The sequence below is a fragment of the Phascolarctos cinereus genome, unplaced genomic scaffold, assembly GCF_003287225.1.
Source record: "Phascolarctos cinereus isolate Bilbo 61053 unplaced genomic scaffold, phaCin_HiC Scaffold_5;HRSCAF=322, whole genome shotgun sequence".
In the NCBI taxonomy this organism is placed as follows: Eukaryota; Metazoa; Chordata; class Mammalia; order Diprotodontia; family Phascolarctidae; genus Phascolarctos; species Phascolarctos cinereus.
The window spans coordinates 251,821,261-251,847,383 of NW_027555958.1; the positions used below are offsets into that span (position 1 = coordinate 251,821,261).

The 26,123-nt window shown below is 39.1% G+C and overlaps 1 protein-coding gene and 1 pseudogene across 6 annotated transcripts; both read left to right on the forward strand.

Annotated features, from left to right (window-relative positions):
- The first annotated feature begins 555 nt into the window (after positions 1-555).
- On the forward strand, positions 556-1,279 carry LOC110194242 (large ribosomal subunit protein eL6 pseudogene; annotated as a pseudogene).
- A 6,224-nt stretch (positions 1,280-7,503) lies between these two features.
- Positions 7,504-24,956, forward strand: LOC110194347 (uncharacterized). Of its 6 annotated transcripts, none has more exons than XM_078155587.1 (4): positions 7,504-7,627; positions 8,489-8,572; positions 8,842-8,989; positions 16,440-24,956. In XM_078155587.1, exons 3-4 carry the CDS (start codon positions 8,884-8,886, stop codon positions 18,026-18,028), a joined length of 1,695 nt encoding a protein of 564 aa, XP_078011713.1. In that variant the 5' UTR covers positions 7,504-7,627; positions 8,489-8,572; positions 8,842-8,883; the 3' UTR covers positions 18,029-24,956. The 6 variants fall into 6 exon arrangements, with proteins under 6 accessions (XP_078011713.1, XP_078011715.1, XP_020822255.1 ...); XM_078155589.1 differs by having other exon boundaries at positions 8,845-8,989; XM_020966596.2 differs by lacking the exon at positions 8,489-8,572.
- The last annotated feature ends 1,167 nt before the right edge of the window (positions 24,957-26,123 follow it).

A 26,123-nucleotide genomic window follows, 5' to 3' on the forward strand; every position in this document is an offset into this window, starting at 1 on the left:
AAACATCAAATTCATACTGGAGAAAAACCCTATGAATGTAATGAGTGTGGGAGAGCCTTCAGTGGGCATACAGCTCGTTTTAAGCATCAAGAAACTTCATAACAGAGAGAGACTAAATGAATGTAAGGACTTAATTAGTAGATAGCAGAATGCCCATAATATAGAGCAGGGATTGGCAAAGCATGGCCAGAAGGTCAAGACCAGTCCATTGCTGTTTTTATGGCCAGGGAGCTAAATTTAAAAAAAAAATTCTCAGTTCACTGGCCCTATAGAAACAGGCAATGGGGCAGATTTGACCCTCTGGATGTAGTTTGCTGACCTCTGATATAGAAAATCCTTATGAATTAACAAATGTTGAAAAATCTTGGAGGAGTTCACACCTTATTGCATTTTATATAACACCTACTGCAGAGGAGCCCATTAATGTATTGAAACTGAGAAGCCCTTCAGGTTGAGAACAGACCATATTGGGCATGAAAGAATTTATGCTTGTTAGGAATTTATTAATGTTATAAGTCTTAAAAAGTTTAGTTCAGCTCTTTCCCTTCTCTCAAGATGGCAGACAAAAAACCCCTAAAGGAACCAAAGGAAAAGAAGGTCTGAAAGGAAAAAAAGGAGAAAAACAGGAAGGAAGATGTGGCTGAAAAAGAGGTGAAAAAGCCTCGAAAGCACTGCAGTCGGAACCCAGTCCTAGCCCGGGGGGTTAGCCCAGTCCTACCGAGGGATCTGTAGATACTGTAGGTCGGCAGTGTATTCCAGGAGAGCCATGTACAAGCGGAAATACGCTGCACCAAAAACACGGATTGAAAGGAAAAAGAAACAGAAGGTGCCTGCTACTATCTTAAAGCCAGTGGGTGGTGACAAGAATGGAGTAACCCGTGTGGTAAAGATTCGCAAAATGCCGAGGGATTACCCTACTGAGGATGTGCCTAGAAAGCTGCTAAGTCATGGCAAAAAGCCCTTTAGCCAGCAAGTGAGGAGACTTCGATCTAGCATCACCCCGGGCACGGTTCTGATCATGCTCACTGGCCACCGCAGGGGTAAGAGAGTGGTTTTCCTGAAGCAGCTGGCTAGTGGCTTGCTTCTGGTGACTGGACCTCTGACCATCAACCGTGTTCCTCTGAGAAGGACCCATCAGAAATCTGTCATTGCCACCTCTACCAGGGTTAACCTTTCAGGTGTAAAAACCCCAAACCATCTTACAGATGCTTACTTCAAAAAGAAGCTCCGTAAACCTAGACACCAAGGAGAGATTTTTGACACAGAAAAACAGAAATAGGGGCAGCTAGGTGGTGCAGTGGATAGAGCACTGGCCCTGGATTCAGGAGGACCTGAGTTCTAATCCGACCTCAGACACATAACACTAACTAGCTGTGTGACCCTGGGCAAGTCACTTAGCCCTGTTGCCTAACCAAAAAAAAAAATTTTTTTTTAAAAAGATAAATAGTCTTATAACAAAAAAAGACTTGCTCTGGAGAACAGGTAGAGGTGGCTATGGACCCTACACTTAGTAGGACCCTTCCTACTCTTACCAACACAACACACATTTATATACTGTTTTGCTTTGAGGAAAAAGGGAGTGTTCATTTGAAACACCTGCATGCCATAGACTTAAGCAATCAAATGTGATTAAAGAACTGTCATCACCTCATGAAAAATACTTATTAAGAACAAATTCATTCATGGTCCTGGGAAAAATGCCCAACACACCCAATGAGGATGAAATGGGAGCTACCTTTAAGGAGCTCAGAGTTTGAGTTTGGAACCAAAAGCATATTATCTTATATTAAACAAAGGGTGAAATACACATTTTCATATTGATCATAATCATAAGATTTTATTTCAGTGTGTATGCTGTGCTGCTGAATAAGGTCTGAACTCTGAACTAAACTTTTTTTTTGTTATTCCAAATATTTTAATGAGAGTTCTGTGCAAGGCATTTAAAACACCAGTTTGTGAGGATAAATTCCGTTGGAGAGAGAGAATACAGAACGCAGGTAAGCCACGGAGCTGAGGGATTTTCTTGATTTGGGGCAGGATCTGAGAGTCCACTGTTTTCTCATCAGCCTTGTGCTGCTCCCTAATTTCCTATTTCTCTTTTGTTTAGTTTTAGGATAGAGGAAACTTTGGTGTGTTTATGGGCCGCAGGAGAAGAACTATTAGATAGGGAAAGATTGAAAATTAGAAGGAAAAAAAAAAAAGAAAATTATAGAGAGAGGTCAGTCTGATAGAGAAGATGCACATGTACAAGAAGGGGGCAGGTATAGGGGTTTTCCTGGGTAATAAGGGCCACCTCTTTATTAGAGACTGGAGGAAAGGAGGACACAATAGGGGAATGATGTCAAGGAATTATGGCAAGATACAGAACAGTCTAGAAGAGGGTTTGGGTCTGGACCTGTAATTTCATTAGTATAGGGAACGTCCAGGTTAGGAAACTTTACTAATATAGGCCCCACCTTCTCTGCAACTTAGGGTCATATATGTGTCTGGATCTGCCTTCTCCACTTCTCCTCACATGCTACTGGATGCTGCAGGACAAAGTTACAATTGTGGTTGAGTACAAATATGTGTTGGTTAATTTCAACTGGCCTGTCACAATGCCAGTTTTGATAATTGATTCTTAACTGATTCTCTATAGCATTCTATAGAGCAGCTATTGCAACCTTCGACTCTCATATACCCCACAGCATCTTAGGAAAGGACTGTGCCTGAAGTTCTGAACAAAAAAAATTCCATTTACCATTAGTTCTTCCTCCCTTCTCTCTAGGAGAGGCAGCATGGTATAGTGGATAGAGAGCTGGCCTCAAAGCCAAGAAAACCTGGGTTCAAGTACCACTTTTATTTAACACAAATGATGGCTCTCTCCTATCTTTACTTAGATGAAATCTATCAAGGTAATAGATGAGATGAGATTTAGTGAGCCCTAAGGAGTGTATATAAGATATAGTGTGCTTCTTGGCCTCTCTAGGCTAAGATCATGTTTATCTTTAATTTCTGATTCACGTGAAACAATTTAAACAGATAATTAGAGATGATTGTTTGGATACAGAAAAATAAACCAAATGATTGGTAAAAACAAAATAAACCAAAAAAGAAGACATAAGCACATGGTTCTACTGTTGCTTCTCTCTCATGTCCATTCTTTCCTGCCCTAGGTAAATGAGTACTGGGGATGGAACAAACTGGGCTGCAACCTTGTGAGCTCTGAAAGGTTGGGAGAAGGGTTAGAGGGAGGGAGGGAGGGAGGGAAGAAGAGAGGATGGGGGGGAGAGAGAGGGAAGGAGATAGACAGAGAAAGACGAAAGCAGGGAGGGAGAAAGAGGACAGGAGAGAACTGGGAACCAGAGTCTAGTCCCGAGTTTATGGCCAGCTGAGCCTAGTTGCCAGTACAGCCCCAAGAAGTGACCACCAGGACCCAGGCAAGCAATAAGTTGACCCACAATAGAGATGCTAGATCCTACGAGAGGGAGAGTTTTATTATATAATATTAAAAAGTGAACTTAGAGGGGTGAATGCTTTATAGCAACAGATTTAAGGTTAAACCAACCCTCCACAAAGACAGAGGAGGTGAAAGGGAAGGTATTTCTTCAGGTGTTGGGAAGAAATGCTTTGTAACTTCTGTTCTTACCACATAGCCTCAGTAAATACCTTTTATAAAAGCTAAGAGTTCATTTAAAAAAAATTTAATGGTATTTTTTCCAATTAAATATAAAGACAATTTTCAGCATTCATTTTTTGAAAGATTTTGCGTCCCAAATTTTTCTCCCTCCCTCCCTTCCTCTTTCCCCAAGACAGCAAACAATCTGATACAGATTATACATGTGCAGTCATGTAAAACATATTTCCATATTCGTGTTGTGAAGGAAACAACAAAAGGGAAAAACCACAATGTGTCTTCCCGATCAGTTTCTTATATTAGATATTGTAGATTTTCTTGTATTTTTTCAACCTTTTGATTTGGTTCTAATATTTCTTACATTCTCATGGAGTTGTTGATTTCTGTTTGGTTTGTTCTAGTTTTCAGGGATTCCATTTGGAGAAGATTTACCACTTTCTCTTCTAAGTTATTTTATTTTCAATTCTTTCCTCCAGAGCTTTTGCTTCTTCTTTTTAAATATTTTGCTTTATTTCTTCTAGGTATTCATACAATTCTTGTGGAAAAATCCTCTTTGTTCCTTTGAATCTTTGTTTGAAATTGTTCTAAAGTAATATTTGCAATACTTTTTTATATAGGATGTTGTTTTCTTCGATTGACTCCTCTCTCCAGCTTTAGTTCCTAAATTAGGGCTTTATGCCAGAGCTGGGTTCCATCCCGTACTGTACTTTTGAGTAGTATAGCTAGCCCTTCTCCCGGATCCTCTGGGGTTCCTATGCTAACTGTCACTTCCTAGTGTTCACCCCTGCTGGGTCTTTGAGGTTCGGAGTGCTGTATCTTCAGGGCCCCCTCTAGAGTCTCAGGAGAGAGTATTCGGGACAGTAATGACCTAGAACCAGTTTATAGAGAGCCAACTGTTAAATTGTCAGCTAAGCATTTTTACCTCTGAAATCAGCAAATGCTACACATCAGGGCTTGAGTCATTGTTTTGTTGATTTCTAGATTCAAGAAAGTGATGGAGAAAATGTCAATAATTCAGGGTAAATTTAACTGAATATTGTATGTACATTTTTTCCAGAGAGCAAGTTGTGCCTCAGATGTCCCGGTGTGAGCACTGTGTCACTGCTCCGCTTGATACTTTGCTGCTCCTCAGAGCTATCAAGATATCCATCCTGGATACTTGACTTTCTCAGGAGAATCAGTTCCTTTTGCTCCTGGACACAGAATGTTGCAGGCTACAGCTGTCCCTGGCCTTTTCTGTTTACAATGGGAGGTTACACTATGCTGATGATGGCTTGGCTAACAGCTCCTCCCTTCCTCTCAAAACTGCCCTTCCTGACTTTTTGTCCAGTTCTGAAGTGGAAGAAATCACTTTACTATAGTTTCATGTTGGATTTCTTGATCATCATTTGGTGTGATGTGAACTTCAAGATTTTTGTCATGGTGTCAGTACTGTTAACAGGATTTTACTGAGCCAATCTCTAATGTGGAAATTCTTGGAGCTGAACAAAAGCAAGTCTAGAGACAGGAGTGCCAATAATCAAGTAGCAGTTTAATTAATGTTTCATTATGAGGAACAGATTTGCAAATTGGGAATTCTCCTAATCATATGTCCGTCTTGTGTAATGAAGGCAGAGGTTATATACATAAATCACCAGTGGGAAGGGAGGGGAGAAGGTGGATTACAAACCATCGTTTCCCAGGGCCTGAGTGGTTTCCCGTGAAAAGCCCACAAGTCCACAATACAGGTATTCTGGAGTCCTGTGGGAACAGTATTGTTGCAGGTCCTTGGGGGTCATTACTTGGTGGGTCACAGACCAGAGTTCTGTGATGAGAACGGGTTCCACGATCTCTGATTCAGTTTACTTAAGGTGCATAGGCATAAGAATGCATTATGAGAGTGTTGTCAAGGGTTTCATTGATCAAGCTGCATTGTAAGTTTCTGACTCAAAAGCCAGAAGAGGCAATTCTGAAAAACCTAAATTCTTAGTATATTCATTACACATGTCATATTGATTAATATGAAAATCATAATTTCCTTCACAGTAGATATATGGAAATTGAGCAGCCTACCTCCTGTTCGGGTGGCCAACTTGGCAAGAAGTCTGTTTTTTTAATTAGATTTGCAAACTACCTGACAAATATATTCTTGCTAGGCTTTGTTAGATGTACTCCATTTCTTGCCAAGAATCTGTCATCCCTATATTGTAAACTGTAATCTGAAAATCCAAACCCCATTCTCAAATACCACTTATCCAGCTGTTTATTTCCCAAATTGCTTTTTCTCTATGTCTCCCTTGCCTTTGTAAGGGTGGGGTTGAAATTATCCTATTTGGTTCTAATGACTTGACTAAATGAAAACACTTTTTGATTGAAGCAAATAATCAGAACTATGTGAAAAGGGCCGTGCAAACCCCTTAAATCAATGCAGTCATTGTGTATAGACTGGGTCATGCCCTTAGAAATTTGTATATTAAAAAAGGAATTGATTTCTGAATCTAGGAAAGAAGAGATTTGAATATTTGAATTAGGTTGGAACAAACATGAAGCAAAGGGAGAAGAGAGCCGTGGGAGAGAAGGAAAATAACTAGGAGAGTTGTTGGTTACATAGGCATCTCAAAGAGGAAGACCCAGACTGAGGAAAGTCCCAAGAAAAGGTTCCACCAGACTGGAAAAGTAAGAGGGGACCAAGCTGTGAAGGGTTTTAAAGGATTTTATATTTGATTTATATCTGATTTGATAGGGAGCCGCTGGAGTCTGACATGATCAATCTATGCTTTAGGAAGATTACATTAACAGCTGAGTAGATGATGAAGTGGAGAGGTGAGAGACTTGTGGTGGGTAGGGCACCAGCAGGATATTGTAGTAATCCAGGTGTAAGGTAGGGCACCAGCAGGATATTGTAGTAATCCAGGTGTAAGGTAATAAGGGACTGCACCAGGATGGTGGAAGTATAAGAGGAGAGAAGGGGGGCATATGCAGGAAATGTTAGGAAGGTAAAATTGACAGAACTTGACAATTAGGGGAGGGATGAGAGAGACAGAGAGAGAGGTGTTGACAAGGATACCTAGGTTTTGAACCTGCATGACTGCGGGGATGATAGTGCCCTTGACAGTAATAGGAAAGTTTGGGAGAGGGGAGGTTTTGCTGTTCCTCAAAACACTCCATCTTCAAACTCTGGACATTTTCACTAACTATTCCCTATGCTTGAAAGACTCTCCCTCCTCACCTCTGCCTCCTAGCTCCTCTGGCCTCCTCCAGGTACCAGCTAAAATCCCGCCTTCTACAGGAAGCCTCTTCATTCTAACATCTTCCTTCTGTTGGTTATTTCCAATTTGTCCTGTATATCTCCTTCGTACTTAATTGTTTACACGCTCTTTCCTATCAGATTGTGAGCTCCCTGAGAGCCCCGACTATCTTTTAGCTCTCTTCCTATCCCAAGCACTTAGCTTAGTAGGCGTTTAATGACTGTTAATTGGCTGAGATGAGTGGTATATTTCATCTTCAGTGCCCCGGATTCCTGGTTTCTCATTACAACTCTGTTTTTCTATCAACGCATTCGTACACTTGTGAGTCTCGCGTGTATTTCTTTTGTGTAGAGGAAATAAATAGCTGTCCTATACTTGATCTTTGTCCATCAAGTACTTTTCTATGTCCCGTTTTGGAGAAACCCCGGCTTTGCGTCAAACTTAACCTTTATGTCATTTTCCCCAGGGCTCTGTGAAGAGGCCGAGAGTTTAAAAAAACAGCCTGACCCTTTCTTTAAAGGCCCAGCTCCCTCAAGCCCCAAGCCAGTCCGCCATCGTGGGTCCACAAAGGGGCCCGTGGTTGTTACTGGGCACTGACTGGCGTAAACACCTTGTCTTCTCCCCCCGCCCCCACCCGCAAGCACACTTCCGTTTTTGATTTGGTGCCTCCAGCGCCCGGCACTCATACACTCTCCGGGCTTGGATTAAATGGACTAGCCAAGCAGCCAGTACACCGGAAGTTTGGGTCCTCCCGGACGCTCTAGGAAAGCCGGAGGACTCGGATGTCAGTGGTCGCGGGAGGGGGCTGTAGCTGGTGGGAGGATGGGGGAGGGGAAGGAGACGGGTCCCCGGCTGGTCAAGGAGGCCACCGGAAGTACCCGTTCCCATCTGGCCGGGTCTCGAGGGGCGGCGGTAATGGCGGCTTCAGTGGTTGGGGAGCGGGCGATGAGTGGGTGAGAGGCTGGTGGCAGCCTGGAGAAGGTGAGAGACCCTTTGTGTCTCCGCGGTCCAGAATGTAAAGGGTTGAACATCTCCCTCCCTCCCCCCCCGCCCACGCACACCTGTGCCCGCGTCGTGACAGTGCACCCCCACGCAGGGCGTGTGGTCACCCCCGTGGTTATACAGGGGATGCACATCCATCCTTCTATCCATCCATTCATTCATCTCTCCATCCACTTGCCCTTTTCCGCACTAGTCGGAATTCTGCTTCCCCACGCCCTCCTCCATTATCACTCTTCACTTTCCTCCCATCTTGGATAAGCACCTTCCCTCCCCATCCCCAGAGGCAAGATCCCCCTCGCCTAGGCCAAAAACGCACCCCTGTGTCCCAAACCTTCCCCCGCCTTTTGGGAGCCCAACAGACATTCAAACGTCCCCCACTGCTCCTTAAGCACTGTCCCTCCCTTTCTTTGCCGTTCTTCAACTTTTCCCTTCCCATCATACAGAACCCACACATATAAACCTTTGTTACATACACATACATCCCTTAGTATACCTTCATTCTCTTTCATGGCCCCCACCCCCACCCCATAAGAAATTTATGCACTAGTCTTTCCTCCCACTCTCCATTTTCTGGTCCCGTGTGAGATGTGAAGTGCAGTCAGCAAGTACCTCGGTGCAAATCCCACTTCTGTACTTTTTTTAGTTGTGTGGAGCTTGCAAACTGTGTGACCCCGGGTACTGTGAGACTCAGTTTTCTCATTTGTGAAGTGGGGATAATGATACTTGCGTAAGTACCTCACAGGGTAAGGAGCCTGAGTAAGATAATGTGTGTAAAACTTTGTAAATGTTTAAGTTCTTTATGAATTTCAGTTCTTATTATATCCACACACACAAACCTTCTGGATCTCTGATCACCCCCTACTAACAGTATTCCTTTTCTTCCTGCCAATATATCACATCTTGAATTAGACTAAAGCCCATTATGTCCTTTCCACCCCTCACTCTACTGATACTAAAGCTTTCTTCCAGGGCTTTCATCTTTGCATATTTCCTCAGCAGCAAAAATTCCTGCTTCAAGAGCCCAATGTGGTGAAGACAATGGCTGTATTTCTTACCCAAGAGGAATCCAAGGGACTGGTCTTCCCACAGGAGAATCTCTACAAGGATCAGGTGCTGGAGAATGATGCAAACATGAATCCATTGGGTAAGTGCTCACTCCCCTGACTCATAACTGGACTTTCAGACATCATTTTAAAAATTAAAGATAAAAACATAGACCCTAAGATGAGGCTGGGAATTTGATCTATAAAATGATCAGTTTAAATTGGAATCAGGAACTGTAGATTTCCAGGTCTCCATGAGGTACAGAAGCTGAATGTATTGGGTTCCTGTGCCAAGGTATCTGGTCTGGTGAATGAAAAATTGGGAAATGAGTACCTTCTCTTTCCTTAAAAGTCTTGCAAGAAAGGGCTTTCTTTCAGTGTGATGAGAAAGACTGATTCACTGCAAAGATCTGGCCTTTTCTGGAATCTCTAGCTCAACTTTTTTTGGGGGGCCTTGGCAGGACTCTAGTACTGGTTATCTTCAGCCTCTCAGAAAGATTCCTTCCATTAAAAGAATCATAGACTTTAGAGCTGAGATAGCCCTCATAAGGCTGTCTGGTCTACCCCACTTCATTTTACAGATGAAGAAACTGAGACCAAGAGAGAAGGAATGCCTTGCCCAAGGTACCACAAGCAATAAATAACAGAACCAGTATTTGAACCCAGGTTCTTTGACTCCAAATCTAATTTTTTTTTCTATTACAGTAATCTGTTTCCCTCTGTTACTTGTATACACTTGGAAGGGTTATGTTAATTCAAGTTTGGGAGATGCCTTATGCCCCAGTTGGCATAGGTGCCCTCATCTTGCCACTCTTGCCTACATGTACGTGATGATGAAGATGGGGGACTTGGCAATGCTGTATAATGAATTTTGCTTCAAGGATCAGAAATTTCTGGATATGTGGAAATATGCTGTGGTCAAAGGCCAAAATCTAATGGGACTTATACAGAGGATTCTTTTCCCTCTGCTCTCCCTTCCTCTTCTTATATTTTCCACTCCCCAATCTTCCTCTGTTACAGCAATCACCTTCTCTTACAGCAGCTGAGGTTCTGCATTGAACCATCAGTATACCATGGAAGTTATTCAAGTCTAGAAATGTAAGGTGGATAAGAAAGCCAGTTCATATGAGTGATCTCCATCTCCCCCAGATCTTGAACTCTTTCTAGATTGCGGCATGACTCAGACCATACCCCTGGTGGCTTAGGTTCACTATTGGAACAAAATGAGATACTCATAGGTCATTCTATAGTTAACAAAAAGAGATTCACTTAATCATAGCAGGAAAAGGATATTCAACATGGATAGGCATTTGAGGATACCTCTAGTTAACTCGGCTGAGCAAAGTCCCCTTTCCTGAGCTGCCCGTTGTGATTCATCACCCAAGCATCCTTGTGACTATTTGGTATACAGGTGACTAGGAAGTGATGTCGACAGCCTGAGCCTTTAGTCTCTTCGACCAAACAAGTCTCAAGGATGGTTTCAATACTTTTTAAGGAAAAACTAGCCTAACTTGCATGGGGGCAGGAGTTAGGATATTACTCCTATCCAAATACTATTCTATAGAAAAGAGAGGGCAAATGAACTAATTTTCAGCAGAGTGGAGACGTGATTGAAGTGGTGTTTTAGCAGAGTAGTCTGGAAGCAGTTCATAGGATGATACTAAAGGGGTGGGGGAGCAACAGTCATCCTTCTCAAAGTAATAAGCCTCAACTAGAATGGTAATGATGGGACTAAAGAGGAAGGGACTAAAGATGAAGAGATATTTCATAGAAATAAAAGATAGGCCTTTTGGCTCTGTCTTCCTTCTTCATTTCCTGTATTCAAAGATTACTCTAAGGTTCTAAGCCAGAGTAGCTATGGAAATGATGGTGCCATTGACAGAGAAAGAGAAGTTGGGAGAGACAGCTGTTTAGGATAGAAGTTGGCATTGGAAGGCTGATGCTATAAGCAAACTAAGAGAGCAAGGAATAGTTTATCTGTCAGATTTATGGAGAACAGAAAAATTTATGACCAAACAAGAGATAGAGAACATTAAGAAATGCAAAATGAATAATTTTTATTACAATAAATTGAAAAGTTTTTGCACAGAGCCAATGCAACAAAGATTAGAAGGGAAGCGGAAAGCTGGGAAACGATTTTTACAACCAGTGTCTCTGATAAAGGCATCATTTCTAAAACATATGGAGAACTGAATCAAATCTATAAGAATACAAGTCATTCCCCAATTGATAAATGGTCAAAGGATATGAACAGGCAGTTTTCAGAGGAAGAAATTAAAGCTATCTATAGTCATATGAAAAAATGCTCTAAATCACTATTGATTAGAGAAATGCAAATCAAAACAACTCTGAGGTACCATATTATACCTATCAGATAGATTGGCCAACATTACAAAACAGGAAAATGATAAATGTTGGAGAAGATGTGGGAACATCGGAATCCTAATACGTTGTTGGTGGAGTTGTGAACTGATCCAACCATTCTGGAAAGCAATTTGGAACTATTCCTAAAGGGCTATGAAACTGTGCATGCCCTTTGACCCAGCAATACCACTTCTAGATCTGATTCCCAAAGAGATCATAAAAATGGGAAAAGGACCCACATGGACAAAAATATTTATAGCAGCTCTCTTTGTGGTGGTAAAGAATTGGAAATTGAGGGGATGCCCATCAATTGGGGAATGACTGAACAAATTGTGGTATATGAATATAATTACAGAACTATCATTCCATAAGAAATGATGAGGAAGAGGACTTCAGAAAAATCTGGAAAGGCTTACATGAACTGATGCTGAATGAAGTGAGCAGAACCAGGAGAACATTGTACATAGTAACAGCAGCATTGTGTGATGACTAACTTTGATAGACTTACCTCTTCTTAGCAATGTAAGGATCTCATACAATTCCAAAAGACACACGTAGGAAAATTATATCCACATTCAGAAAAAGAACTATGGAGTCTGAATCCAGATGGAAGCATATTATTTGCTCTCTTTTTTTTGTTTCTTCTTTCTCATGGTTCCTCCCATTGGTTCTAATTCTTCTTTACAACATGACTAATGTGAAAATATGTTGAATATGAATATATATGTAGAGCCTATATCAGATTGCATTCTGTCTTGGGGTGGGTGGAAGGAGGGAGGGGAAGAATATTTGGAACTCAAAATCTTGTGGAAGTGAATGTTGAAAACTGAAAATAAATATTTTTTTAAAAAGAAAGTTGGGATTTGGGAATCTGTTAATAAAATATAGGCATTTCAGAATCTTGTTTGTGGTCAGCGACGTTCTATACAGGAAGAACAAAGAAAACAAATGGTGGGAATAATTCAGTGTTGAAGATATATGTAAAAAGATGTCAGAAAGGTATTGAATGTCCTTGGCAGTATTGATATGGTTGATCCTTGATCTAGTTTGGACAAGGCAGTATAATATACTGTTAGGAGTTCATAAACAGTTAAGGAGAAGGTAGTACCTAAAAATGTAGAGAGATTATCCAGAAGAGAGTAGTCAACAGTGTCAAATGAAGCAGAGGGGTCAAGAACGATGAGAAATGAGAAGACTTAGCAATTATGGGATCTTTTATCTTTGTAGAGAGAAGTTTCAATTGAGTTTGACTAAAGTTGAGGGCAGAAATAGAATCACAAAAGGCTAAGGAGTGAGAGAAGAGCATATGGAAGCCACATGTGCAGAAAGGTTTTCGAAAGAGTTTGCCTGGGGAGAAGAGAGAGGGGATGGTAGTTTGCAATCTGCTGGAAAAGACCAAAGGGAATGGGAACAAAGGTACGTGTAGAGAGGTTTGTCTTGGCAAGGAGGATTGCTTCAATTTCATAAACAGGAAGAAAAGAGGCAGTAGTAATGGGAACATGAGCCTGTTGTGTAAATACCTTATTGCCCTGACCCATAATTCATCCCCTGGGAATTTGGGGCTTTCTTTTTTGTTAAAACAAAAACAAAACCAAAACCTAAAACCTAAGATGGGGCTGGGATAATTTTAATTTGGGGTCATGAATTATAAACTTCCTGGTCTCTGACTGTTTAGGATTGAGTGTTTTTTCATTACAAATAATTTTGATTTGAGTCTAATATAAAAATTTTAAGCATATAAAAGAAAGGCCCTTTTATCATTCCCTTACTAGATTTATAGTAGCTTTTAATATAAATAAAAGGGTTTTTTTGCTGTATCTATAGACATGATTTTATTTTTGTTATTAATATGATTTATTATGCTAATAGTTTTCTTAATGTCTCTTAATGCTTGCATTTTTGGTATAAGTCCAACTGATCATAATAGATTTTTTATTTTGTTGTTGTAGTCTTTTTGCCAATATTTTATCCAGTGCTTTTTGCATCAGTGTTCATTAGTGTTCTCAGTATATAATTCTCTTTATTTTATCTCTGTTCAGTTTGGAAATCAAGGTCATGTTTGTCTCATAGGAAAAGTTTGGTGTGGTGTGTCTTCTTTCTCTATTTTGAAGACAGGTTTTTTTTGTTGTTGTTCCTTAAGTGAATGCTAGAAAAATCATTTGTAAGTTGCTTTGGACTGCTGTTTTGTTTTTGTTCTTTGTATTTGTTCAGTTTCCCTTATGATGTTGAGTTATTTAGATTATCTATTCCCTGTCTTGTTAGTTTTGTGATTTTATATTTTTATAGATATTAATCCACTTCATATAGGTTTTCAGGTTTGTTGCTACTAGATATAAAAGTACCTAATAAATGTTTTATTTCCTCTTCACTTGTTGTGAATTCCCCCCTTCTCATGTTTTATTTTGTTAATTTGGTTTTGCTTTCTCTTGTAAAAGCAAAAAGACTTTGTTAGTCTTTTTTGGAGAAAAAAACCAGCTATTTGTCCTGTTTAATAATTTACTGTTCTAAAAAATTTTTTTCAGTTTGTTTGTTTTACCTTGAATTTTCAAACTCTCTTGTCCTTGTTTGTGATTAGACATTTTTTCATTTTCTAGGTTAAAAAAAATTACCTCTCAATAGGTTATTCCTGATTGCTGGCAGAACACCATAATCTCATTATCATTCTCTTTAATATAATTATTCATTGTTTCTATGATTTGGTTTGACTCACCAATTATTTAGAATATCTTTTTTTAGAATCCATTTACCTCTTTGTCTTTTGTTCATTTTTCCTTTATTGACTACAGTTTTTTATTATATTTTGGCCTATAAAAGATGGGCTTAAGCTTTCTGCTTTTTTGCATTTTTATGAGTTCTATATATATATACTAGTGCATCCACACTTTTTGTGTAAGTACAGTTGCAGACTAAGAAATAACACATTCAGAAGTCTCCACAGGTTTCTTTAATATAGTTTTCACAGTGTTTTGTTAAGTTTGTAATTTCCTTCTTTATCTCTTTTGTTGGACTTACCAAGCTCTGGCAGAGAAACATTAAATTTGCCTATAATTAGTTTCCTACTGTTAGGCCTTTTAAAATAATAGGTAGCTTTTTCTTTAAGAAATTGATTGCTTTGTCATTTGGTGCATACAGTATGTATATATGTATAATTATGATATTGTTTAACTATTATCTATGGTGCAAAGCTTTAATCATGAAGTAGTTTTCCTGCTTATTTCTTTTCTTTTAAAAAATAAGTTTTCATTGCTGTCTTTTGTTTTTACATCACCTCTATTTCCCACCAGATAAAGTTAGGCTAAACTAACCAGCAGTGTCAAGAGCATAAATGCTTCATAAATGCTTATTGACAGACTGACAGGAATATAATTGCTAGCAGTGTGTTAATAAAATTATATTTCTGTAAAACAATTGAGAGATCCCAGTGAGTCCATGAAATAGTGTTTTATCCATAACACATAACTGTCAATAAATTCTAATGGTTTTGGCAAGAACAGCTATCAAATCTTCCCTAACCCAGGCACCAGCGTCCTTCCAGACTCCCAGGTTCATAACCTTGAGATTCTTTTCAATCTCGGTCTCACTCCATGTATCTAAATTAGGTGTCACATCTTGCCATTTTGACCTTCCCACAGTTACCACCTCAGTTTGGTCCCTTTTTATCTTCCACCTAGATGATCACAATAGTCTTCTGATTGGTCTCTGTTGGGGCAGGCCTAAAACCAGCACCCTTTCAGTTCAGGTTCAATGTTGGGATGAAATGAAGCATTCAAAAGTCATTGAATAGTTAATAAAAAGAAGTTGACAGTCCTGGACCAGCAAAGACACAGTGAGGTTTGGCTCCTCTATGTGTTGCCCCCTTGTGTCCACATGGAAACAGGTCTGGTCAACTACTTGAGTGGTCTTCGGATAGCCACCCATCATGGATGTCCCGAGGACAGAGACCGTTCAGGCCTCAGGAGTCCTGGCCTCAAGTCTGTCATCACTACAGTCCATCTTACATATCACCAACATAGTGATTTTCCTCAAAAAAAGATCTGACTACATCACTTCCCTCTCTACCCAGTCAACTCCAGTGGCTTCCTCCTACCTCTACCTGGCACCAACCAGTCTTTCCAAACTCCTTAAACATTAATCCCTTTTCACATTCTGTGATCCAGCCAAACTGGTATTCTCTCTGTTCCTTACATACCACAGTCCATCCCCTGTCTTTGTGTGTGTTTCACTTATCATCCAGTATTCCTGCAATGAATCTTTTCTCACCTTCACCCTACTGATTTCCTCTGAAGGAAGTTGCAATATGCAGCCCAAGCATCACCTTCTTTAAGAAGCCTTTATTGATCTCCCAACAGCTAGGTCTCTTCCTCCCAAACTATCCTATATGTAACTATTTTGTTTTTATTTTCTTCATATTTATTCTGAATATACATACATATACATACATATATATATATATATACATACATATATATATATATACATTATATATATACATACATATATATATATACATATATATATACATATATATATATATATATATATACATTTATACATACTTGCCTTTCCCATTAGAATGTAAGTTCCTTGTGAGCAGAGTGTTTTATTCCTTGCATCCCCAGCACCGAGGCTTTGCTAGGCTCGTAGTAGGCCTGATGCATAGTAATAATAATGCTTGTTGATTGATTGGTGGACACTTTTAAAAATATTACAATAAAAAAGGGATGTTCTGTAGAATCAGTTCAAAGCAGCTCATAATAGCTAATTGTTAAATTCTCAATGTGACTGTTTATACTTTGGAAATCAGCAAATCGTGGCTTGTTTTGTTAATTGTCTATTCTTAAGAAAGTGATGGAGAAAATGTTAATAATGCACGTTGAACTTTAGAAGTGTGTCTTGTGTACTTTTTCCCCCCAGAGAGCCAGTTGTTAAACCATCATACCACTGACTAAAAGGAAATAAAACTGAGGCGAATAGACGATATTAATGCCAAACTATTGAAGTTAAGGAGGCAACCAGGTCGTCCAGTGGATAGAGCACTGGGCCCTTGAGGCCACTTAGGGGATTTTCAGATTTGTTTTTCTTGATGAACATTTGTTTCATTTTGATTATTCTTTCTCCCTTCAAGCAGTTTCCTTTCTCCTTGGAAAAAAATTAACATTTATTTAAATTTTTTCTTTATCATTTCAGATTGTGAGAACAGGACTGAAAAGAAGGAATGGAAGCCAAAGCAGGAACTTTCTGGAGACGAGTCGTTTCAAGCAACATCAGAAACAATTTCGAGTCAGATTCCCCAAAGATTTGAGTTGGTGGAAACCAAGGTATGTGAAGATGAGTTAGAGAAGCAAAGTTTAAATGTTTCAGGGGATAGACTGAACCAGACCCATTCCCGAAAGAGAAGGTTCAGGCAAGTGAATATCACCCAAAGGAAAAACCTTGTAGGAGAAAGCAACAAGCAGTGTAATGAGAGAGAGAGAAAAGTCAATTGGAGCTCAAACCTTGTTACACATCAGAGAGCTCCTGCAGGGGAGGAATCCCAGACATGTGAAACATATGATCAGAAGCTGAAAGAAAAGCCAGAACTTACTAAATGTAAAAAAACTCGTACTTTAAAGAGAACTCATGAGTGTAATGAATGTGGAAAAGTGTTTAGCCGGGGATCAAATCTTACTATACATCAGAGAATTCATACAGGAAAGAAACCCTATATATGCGATGAATGTGGGAAAGGTTTTAATCAGAGCGCCAATCTCTGTAGACATCAGAGAATTCACACTAGGGAGAATCCTTATGAATGTAATGAATGTGGAAGAGCCTTCAGGGGGAGCTCAAACCTTATCCTGCATCGGAGAATTCATAGTGAAGGGAAACCCTATATTTGTAAAGAATGTGGGAAAGCCTTCAATCAGAGCTCAGATCTTATTATACATCATAGAATTCATACTGGAGAAAAACCCTATGAATGTAATGAGTGTGGGAAAGCCTTTAGTCAGAGTTCACACCTTGTTACACACAAAAGAATTCATACTGGGGAGAAACCCTATGAATGTAGTGAATGTGGAAAAACATTCAGACAGAGTTCACTCCTTCTTCAACACCAAAGGATCCATAGTGGAGAGAAACCTTATGGATGTCACAAATGTGGGAAAGCCTTTAGTGGACGCACAGTCTTTCTTAAGCATCAGAGACTTCACGCTGTTGAGGAACATGATGAACAAACCTTCAAACAGGACACAGACCTTACTGGACAGCAGAGCATTAATAAGGAAGAAAAACTTTATGAATGTAATGAATGTGGAAAAGGCTTCCGGTGTAGCTCAGATCTGATTAGACATCAAATAATTCACACTGGTGAGAAACCCTATGAATGTAATGAATGTGGCAAAGCTTTCAGTCGGAACTCAATCCTTATAGAACATCAGAGAATTCATACAGGAGAAAAGCCTTACAAATGTAGTGAATGTGGGAAAGCTTTCAGGGGGAGCTCACAACTTATTCAACATCAGAGAATTCATAGTGGAAAGAAGCCCTATGAATGCAATGAATGTGGGAAAACATTTAATCAGAGTTCAGACCTTAATAGACATCATAGAATTCATAGTGGAGAGAAGCCCTATGAATGTAATAAATGTGGGAAAGCCTTCAGGTGGAGCTCAGATCTTGGTAGGCATCAGAAAATTCATATTGGAAAGAACATTTATGAATGCAAGCAGTGCAAAAAAGTTTTTAGTCAGCGTTTGGCCTTTACTCAGCATCAGAAAATTCACACTAGAGTGTAACCCTATGAATATAATTATGAGGAAATGAAAGTTGATTTTTCTTTTGTTAAATACTGGAGAGTACATTTTATGGTATTGTCTCATAGGAAAAAAAACCTAAGATCCTTAAGAGCAGGAGAGGTTTTAATGTAACACATTTTAATAATCAAGAGTTCTGTAATCGAGAGACAGGCTAGGAATGGTTGAGATAGAAATGTACCATCCTTGCCTAAAAGCTTCTGTGGCATCAGAAAATGGTATAAATTGGGTAGAACAATCTGACCTCTCCTTATTTAATGTCCTCACCAAAGCAGGTAGTAAGTCCAGTAACCCCCCCTGCTCCCTCAAACTATTGAGGTCTTCACCGTAATAATACTAGAGGACAGGTTAAGTAGGTTGAATGTGGAGACATAGTCTTCTGGAAAAAAAAATGTTGGATCTAGTAGTAGAGGATCTGGTAAGAAAGAGACAACCTCTCAGCCTCAGTTTCCTCATCTGTAAAATCATAGTGCCTACCTCACAGGGCTGTTGTGAGGATTGGTAACATAATATAGTAAAAGTCTTTTGCAAAACTTAAAAGTGCTATATAAGTAGTAACAATTTCAACCCTAGAGCACCTTTAATTCTATTTTTCCCTTTTTGAATTCTGAATTCAAATTCAGAAATTTTATGCACTAAATTTTATACATTAAAAATAGCATTTCCATATACACAACAAAACATAAAAAGAGGATTATATATAAAACCATGAATTTCCATTTCATACCACTAGTTATTTATATTACAAAAAAAGTTTTAATAAATTCCACATGTTATTTTCGTGCTTAAACCCTTCTCCCCCTTGCACCTAACCCCTTAAATTAGCCTGTGTTATCAGATAAAGTTTCCCGGAGGCTGGGTCCAAGAAACTGCTGAACTGGAGAATCTTTCCCCTTCCTTCAGTGGCTTTGACTTATTGAGCACAGAACTTTGGAGAGGTAGGACACCCAACCATGAGAGTCATGGGTATGATGATGAAGCAGTTATTTCAAGAACGTGTCCTAGCATTCAAAAATGCCAGTTACCTGAGACTGATACAATAGGTAGAAAACCTAGTATATGTGATGACAGTGAGTCCCATCTTGGGTCTTCTTGGAAAAGAGAACCCTGATCAGAAAAGAGAGAGAGCAGAAGGAAGAAGGATCAGTTTTATGAGAAGACCACGGTGGCAGATTTGGCAGGCACAGTAATGCCATATCCTGAATAGGGGTCAACCACAATAAGGCTTGCTAACTCCAAGACAGTGGAATAGGACCAGCATCATCAATTTGCCCATTAAAGGCAAGTCAGCAACTATACAGAATGGTGCCCTACTCGCTTGTGGACGCCATCATACATGCTTAGTTAGGGGGATTATATGGCACTGTAACCTGGCATCATGGCATGATGGGTAATAGATCCACTCCTCAACCTCTGCTTTTCTCATAATGGAATCAGTCTTATTCAGTTCAGCAGGAGGTAAATGATGCTTGATGGGTACTGATAAGTCCCATAATCAAAGAGATGGGGGTCAGCAGCAAAGTCCCTTCATTGGTCCTGATTCCAAAGGAGCAGTAGATTGTCCAGTCCTCTTTACTCCAAGCTCTAGACCATTCAACTAGGCTGGTGGCCAAATTCTAAGTATCAGTGCAGATGAAGATAATGTCATCCCAGTGCCTTAAGGCTTTTTACATGCAATTATGCTGGGAGCCTAGCTCACTGGGAAGATGTGGTTTTATCTGAATGGCTTTTTGGAAATAACTGTTCAGTGTCTGGGGCAGCCAAATGGTGGGCACAGCGAATAGAGTGCCAGGCCTGGAGTCAGGAAAACTCATCTTCCTAAGTTCAGATCTGGTCTCAGACACTTACTAGCTGTGTTACCCTGGGCAAGTCACTTAACCCTGTTTGCCTCAATTTCCTCATCTGTCAAATGAACTGGGGAAGGAAATGGCAAACCACTCCAGTATCTTTGCCAAGAAGACCCCAAATGGGGTCATGAAGAGTCAGACGCACCTGAAACGACTGAATAACAACAGCAAATGCAGCCTCTAGACCTGCAGTCCTCAGTCCTATAGACTGAGCTAGCTATTGAGGGGTATGGCATGAGGAACCCCAACAGTGTGAGAATGCAAACCAAGGTAGATTCCCTCAGATTTTAGCACTAACAACTGTACTGAAAAAACTACTTGAGTTTTGTTTGTGTCTTAATTTGAAATTTGTGAGACCAACTACTATTTCGTCACATAAATTTTATTGTGATTCTTTGGTGCAAGCCACTGGGGAGACACTTGGAAGGCCGACAGAAGCTTTGCACAAAGGCAGATTCTATATCAGAGTGTTCACCTATATGGGGAGGGGGAAGGTCACAAAGTTCCCAATGTCGGGAAAAATGGTCTCTTACCATACCAACATAGCTACATTTAGATGCATTCTCTAGCAAGTAGTACCAATTCATTTACATCCAAAAGGAAGGAGGATGGCACTGGGAGTTACAAAAATCCTAGATAGCAAATATATCTATGCATATATTCAAGAAAGAGAGAGAGAGAGAGAATAAAGCAACCAGAAAGCAGTCATTATGGAATACTTTGTAGAACACAGAGTTTGGCTACAACGAATCCCCGTGTGCTGTCTTGCCTCTGTGTCTGTCTGTGCTCATATTTGAAATTATACAAAAAGCAATTTGGAATTATGCAAAGTGCATGTCCTTTCATTCAGAGATTCCACTGCCAAGCAAGGAATCATCCAAGGAGGTCACTGACCACAAAATCAAAATATTTATAGCAGCATTTTTAAACCTGTGCACCCATCCTTCTCCAGGACCTCCAGAAAGTGGCTTGAGTAGAAGAAATATGTGTAGTTATCCAGTTCCCAGAGTCTTCAAGTTTCTATTTTATTTTGTCCTTGAAGAGACTTTTCTGCTACAAGTTTCATGGACTAGGGGAGGAAAAGAGATTGCTGGTAGAATTTCATTCATGATACTGAATTGGGTGGAGGGGCAAGAACTGAAATCGCTCTAGAACACTGTGGGGCTTATAGAACAGGGTAAAGGCAAAGCAAGCAAGAAGTGGAGCTGATGACAGGGGCAACTAGGTGGTGCAGTGGATAGAGCACTGGCCCTGAAGTCAGGAGGACCCGAGTTCAAATCCGGCCTCAAACCAAACACTTGACACTTACTAGCTGTGTGACCCTGGGCAAGTCACTTAACCCCAATTGCCTTAAAAAAAAAAGTGGAGCTGATGCAAAGCAAACCAGAGGAGCATTCAGGAGTGACTGACTATATGAAGGGCAGTATGCCAGGCTGGGAAACAGTCACTGTAAAATAAAGCTGACTTGACTTTCATTTTCTTCCCATTCTCCCCAACTAGACACTTGCTGGGCAAATCTCAAGAGTTCTTAAACTTGCCGTATCCTTTCCTTTTTGTCCTGTTTGCTGGCTGGGAGTGGGGAGTGAGTGTGGGGAAAGGAAGTCAGTCCAAGCTGCAGTGAATCCTTCAGTTTGCTATTTGAAAGTTTTTTTATACTCTTCTATATATATATATATATATATATATATATATAGGGTTTTTTGTATCTCATCTCTGTTTCAATAAATTACATGGCCTTAACCCTAACCCTAACCCTAGATTAGAATTAAGAATTGAGATTAAGAATGAACTGTCCAGTATATAAAACCAAAAACCATTACCTAATAGAGAAATGGTCAAAGGATACGAACAAATTAATCAAGAAACATTAATTTAGTACCTACTATTGTGCTAAGCACAGCTCTGAAAAGGAGAATTGCAAACTATTAACAACCATATGAAAGAATACTTTAAATCATTGTTCCTTAATAAGGAAAAGGCAAATCAATATGAAAAAATGCTCCAAATAATAGAAATACAAATCAAAGAAACCCTGGGGCTTTACCTCACAATCAGAAAATTTGCAAAGATGGACAAAAGATGGGAATAGTACATGTTGAAGAGGTTATAGAAAGGAACACCAATTTATTGTTGGTGGACTTGTGAATAAGAAGAACCAGTTGGAAAAGCAATTTTAAATTATGGAAAGTAACTAAAACATCTTATATCCTTTCATCCAGAGATTCCACTTCTAGGCATATACCCGATGGAGGTCACTGACAAAAAGGAAGACTCCATAGACACCAAAATATTTATAGCAGCATTGTGTGTGTGTGTGTGTGTGTGTGTGTGTGGTGTATAGCAGTAGCAGTAGTAGTAGTAGTAGTAGTAGTAGTAGTAGTAGTAGTAGTAGTAGTAGTAGTATAGTAGTAGCAGCAATGAAGAGAAACAAAGGAGTTGCCCGTTACAGAGTGACTAAACACATTGTGGGTACATGAATATAATGGAATGTTATTGTGCTGCATGAGAAACAACAAATGTGATGAATACAGAGAGGAAAGACTTGCGTGAACTGATGTGAAATGAAACTAGCAGAGGCAAGAAAGCAATATACACTTTGCCTACAACAATAAAGTGAAAAGAACAACCACCATAAAAGAATTGAATCTGAAGAGGCAACTAGGCAGTGTGGTACATAAAGTGACTTTTAGGATGACCTGATTTCAAATCCAGCTTCAGATACTTATTAGCTGTGTGATCCCAGGCAGTCACTTAACCTCTATCAACCTGTTTCCTCATCTATAAAGTGGAGATGATAGTAGCACATATTTCCCAGGGTTGTCATGAGAATAAAATGAGATATTTGTAAAGTGCTTTGCAAACCTTAAAGCATCATTTAAATGGTAGTTATTATTATTATTATTATTATTATTATTATTATTATTGCAAAATTACAAAGAACAAGCTTGGCTCCAAAAAATGAGATATGAAAAGACACTTTCCCTAACTTCTTTGCAAAGGTCAAGGTCCACAGATTTAAAATATTGCATATAACATCAGATTTTTTTCTATATGTTGGTTGGATTTCCTGCTTTTTTTCTTCTTCCCTTTTTTCTTGTTAAACAATTGTTATAAGCAATATAAGCAAGTAATAGGCAAGGTTTACATATAACAATACAATATTATTATTACAATAAGTAATAATCGAGGCTTGCTGAAAGGGAGAAGGACGGGGGAAATTTAGGTGATATAAAAACAAAAGATATCAACAAAAAATCTTTTAAAAGAATGAATCAGAGGATTCTAGAAGATGGCAGAATAGGTCAGAACATTTTGGCTCTCCAAATTTTCTCCACAGAAAAAGACAGAACATTGCCTCCGAGGGAACATAGAACAACGGAAATACACAAAAGTCAGGGTAAAGCAGTTGTTCCAAGACAACCTAAGAAGACCCCAGGAAGGACCTGACTTCCAGGGTCAGAGGTTTGGCCTGAGTGAAGTGAAAACACCTCCAGGGCAACTCCTGGGAACCATGAACAACAAGTCCTGGGGGCAGCTGGGGTTGACAGGCAGCCTCAGCCTTAGAAACTTTCATCTCATGGACCGTGTGGGGGGTCTGACAGTTGAGTAGAAGATTGAAGGACCTTCCACTGTTGAGGGACATCCCTGGTTTGGCTGCCGGAGAAAAGGAGCTAGCACACACCTGGGGAGTGCGGTAGCAGAGGGGCAGGGACCCTGCTGGCTGTGGGTACTTGCAGGAGAGCAGAATCCCTTGTTTCAGTTCCAGGGAGGAGAGGACAGCTGTAGTTTAGCAGCCACTAGAGGGACTACAGGGAGTAAGGCCATTTGCAGGGACAGCGTGACCAGGGGCTCTAACTGTGATTTAGGAGTGGTATGGAGAGCCCAAGGTTAAGCGTGGGGACAGACCTCAGAAAATAACAGTAAGAAGGAACTGAGGCTTGGGGCATTATTCCTCGTACATTGGGTCTAGCTCATCACTTGATCACACTAATCGCTGCTAAAAATAAAATAAAACAAAAATAAATAAATAAATAAAAATGAGCAAGCAAAAGAGAAAGAACCCAGCCATAGATAGCTACTATGGGGGCAGAGAAAATTTGGGTACATATTCAAAGGAAGATAATGGAGCTTAAAAAAGCCACCCTTTTTTCAGTGAGGAACATCAAATGGTCCCAAGCACAAAAAGATTTCCTGGAAGAACTTAAAAAAGACTTGAAAAATAAAATAAGAGAGATTGAGGAAAAAATAGGAAAAAAAGAGCAATCCAAGAAAATCAAGAAATTATGAAAAGGAACTCAACCAACTTGAAATAGAGAATCAAAAACTTAAGGAAGAAAATAATTTCTTGAAAACTAGAATTGGGCAAAGGGAAGCTAATGATGTTCTAAGACACAAAGAAATAATAAAATAAAAAGAATGAAATAATAGAAGAGAATGTGAAACATCTCATCAGAAAAAGAACTGGAGAACAGATCGAGGAGAAATAATATAAGAATAGTTAGACTGCCTGAAAATTATGATATATAAAATAATATTGATTCAATATTACAAAAAATTATCAAGGAAAAATGCCCTGAAGTTCTGGAACAAGAAAGTAAAGCAGAAATAGAAAAAAAATCCACCAATCACTACCTGAAAGAAATCCCAGGAAGAAAACTTACAGGAATATCATAGCCAAGTTTCAAAGCACCTAGGTTAAGGGAAAAAATGTTGGAAGCAACAAAAAAAAAATTTAAATATTGTGGAACTACAATAAGGATTACACAAGACTTAGCAGCTACTAAATTGAAGGACCATAGGTCTTGGAATACTATATTTCATAGAGCAAAAGAGCTAGGGTTATGACCATGAGTAACATACCCAGCGAAATTAAGTATAATCCTGAATGGGAAAAAAAAATGGATATTTAATGAACTAAAAGACTTTCAGGTATTTGTGACAAAAATAGCAGAACTTAACAGAAAATTTGACACATAACATCCAAGAGAAATATAAAGTAAATATTAAGGACCAATTATAAGGGATACAATAAAGTAAAATTGTTTACTTTTTAGATATGAAAATATTATCACTTCCTTTATGACTATTATTTTTATTTGGGTAGTTTGAAAGAAGGGCTTGGGCTGAACTGAGTATGAGGGGGTAATTCTAAAAAATTAAATAAAATAAAACTCTGTAGGGAGAGATGAAAAGGAGCAATCATCTCATACAAATGAGGCAAAAAAAGGAAAAATTAATACAGAAGAAGCTAATGGTGAGGGTGGGTAGTGCTGAAACCTTACTCTCATTAGGAATGGGTTAAAGGGGGAACAACATATATATCTAAAATATAAAAGTCTTCTAAATTCAGAAAGAAACAAGACGGCAAGGGGAAAGAGTGGCGGGGAGAGGATAAGGGAGGGATTCTTGGAGGGGTGGGTAGGTTAAGGAGTAGGAGGGCAAGGTAGTGGGTAGAAGCAAAGCAGATGAGAGAGGAGGGATAGGAATAGGGTGAGAAGGACAGTGAGGAAAAATAAGGAGGAAAATATACAACAACTAATTATAGCTTAGAATGTGAATAGGATGAATTTACCCATAAAATGGAAACTGATTGCAGATTAAAAATTTGAATTCAACAGTGTGTTGCTTTCAGGACATGCTATAAAAATGAGAGATGCATACAAACATAAAATAAAGGTCAGGAGTAGAATTTATTATGTAAAAAAAAAAGCAGGGGTAATCATGATCTCAGACATTTAAAGCTAAAATAGATTTAATCAAAAGAGAAAAATGGGAAAATTACACTGTCAGCCATATTATTCAATATTGTTTTAGACTGTTTAAAATAACTAGATAGTATGAAATGCCTTGGAGTATACCTGCCAAAGCACCGGAACTATACGAATATAAACATAAAACACTTTTTATATAAACTTAAATCTAAATAATTGAAGTAATATTTGTTGTTTGTGGGTAGGCAAAGCCAATGAAATAAAAAAATGACAATGTTACCTAACTAATCTATTTATGTAATGCCACCCCAATTAAATTACTGAAAAATTATCTTACTGAGCTAGAAAAAATAATAACAAAGTTCATTTGGAAGAACAAAAGGTCAGGAACTTCAAAGAAACCAGGTAAAAAAGATGTAAAGGAAGTAGATTCAGCAGTATCAGACCTTAAACTATATTATAAGGTGAGAGCATTGTTGAAGTATAAAATGGATATTTTTCATTATTTTAAATTAAAAT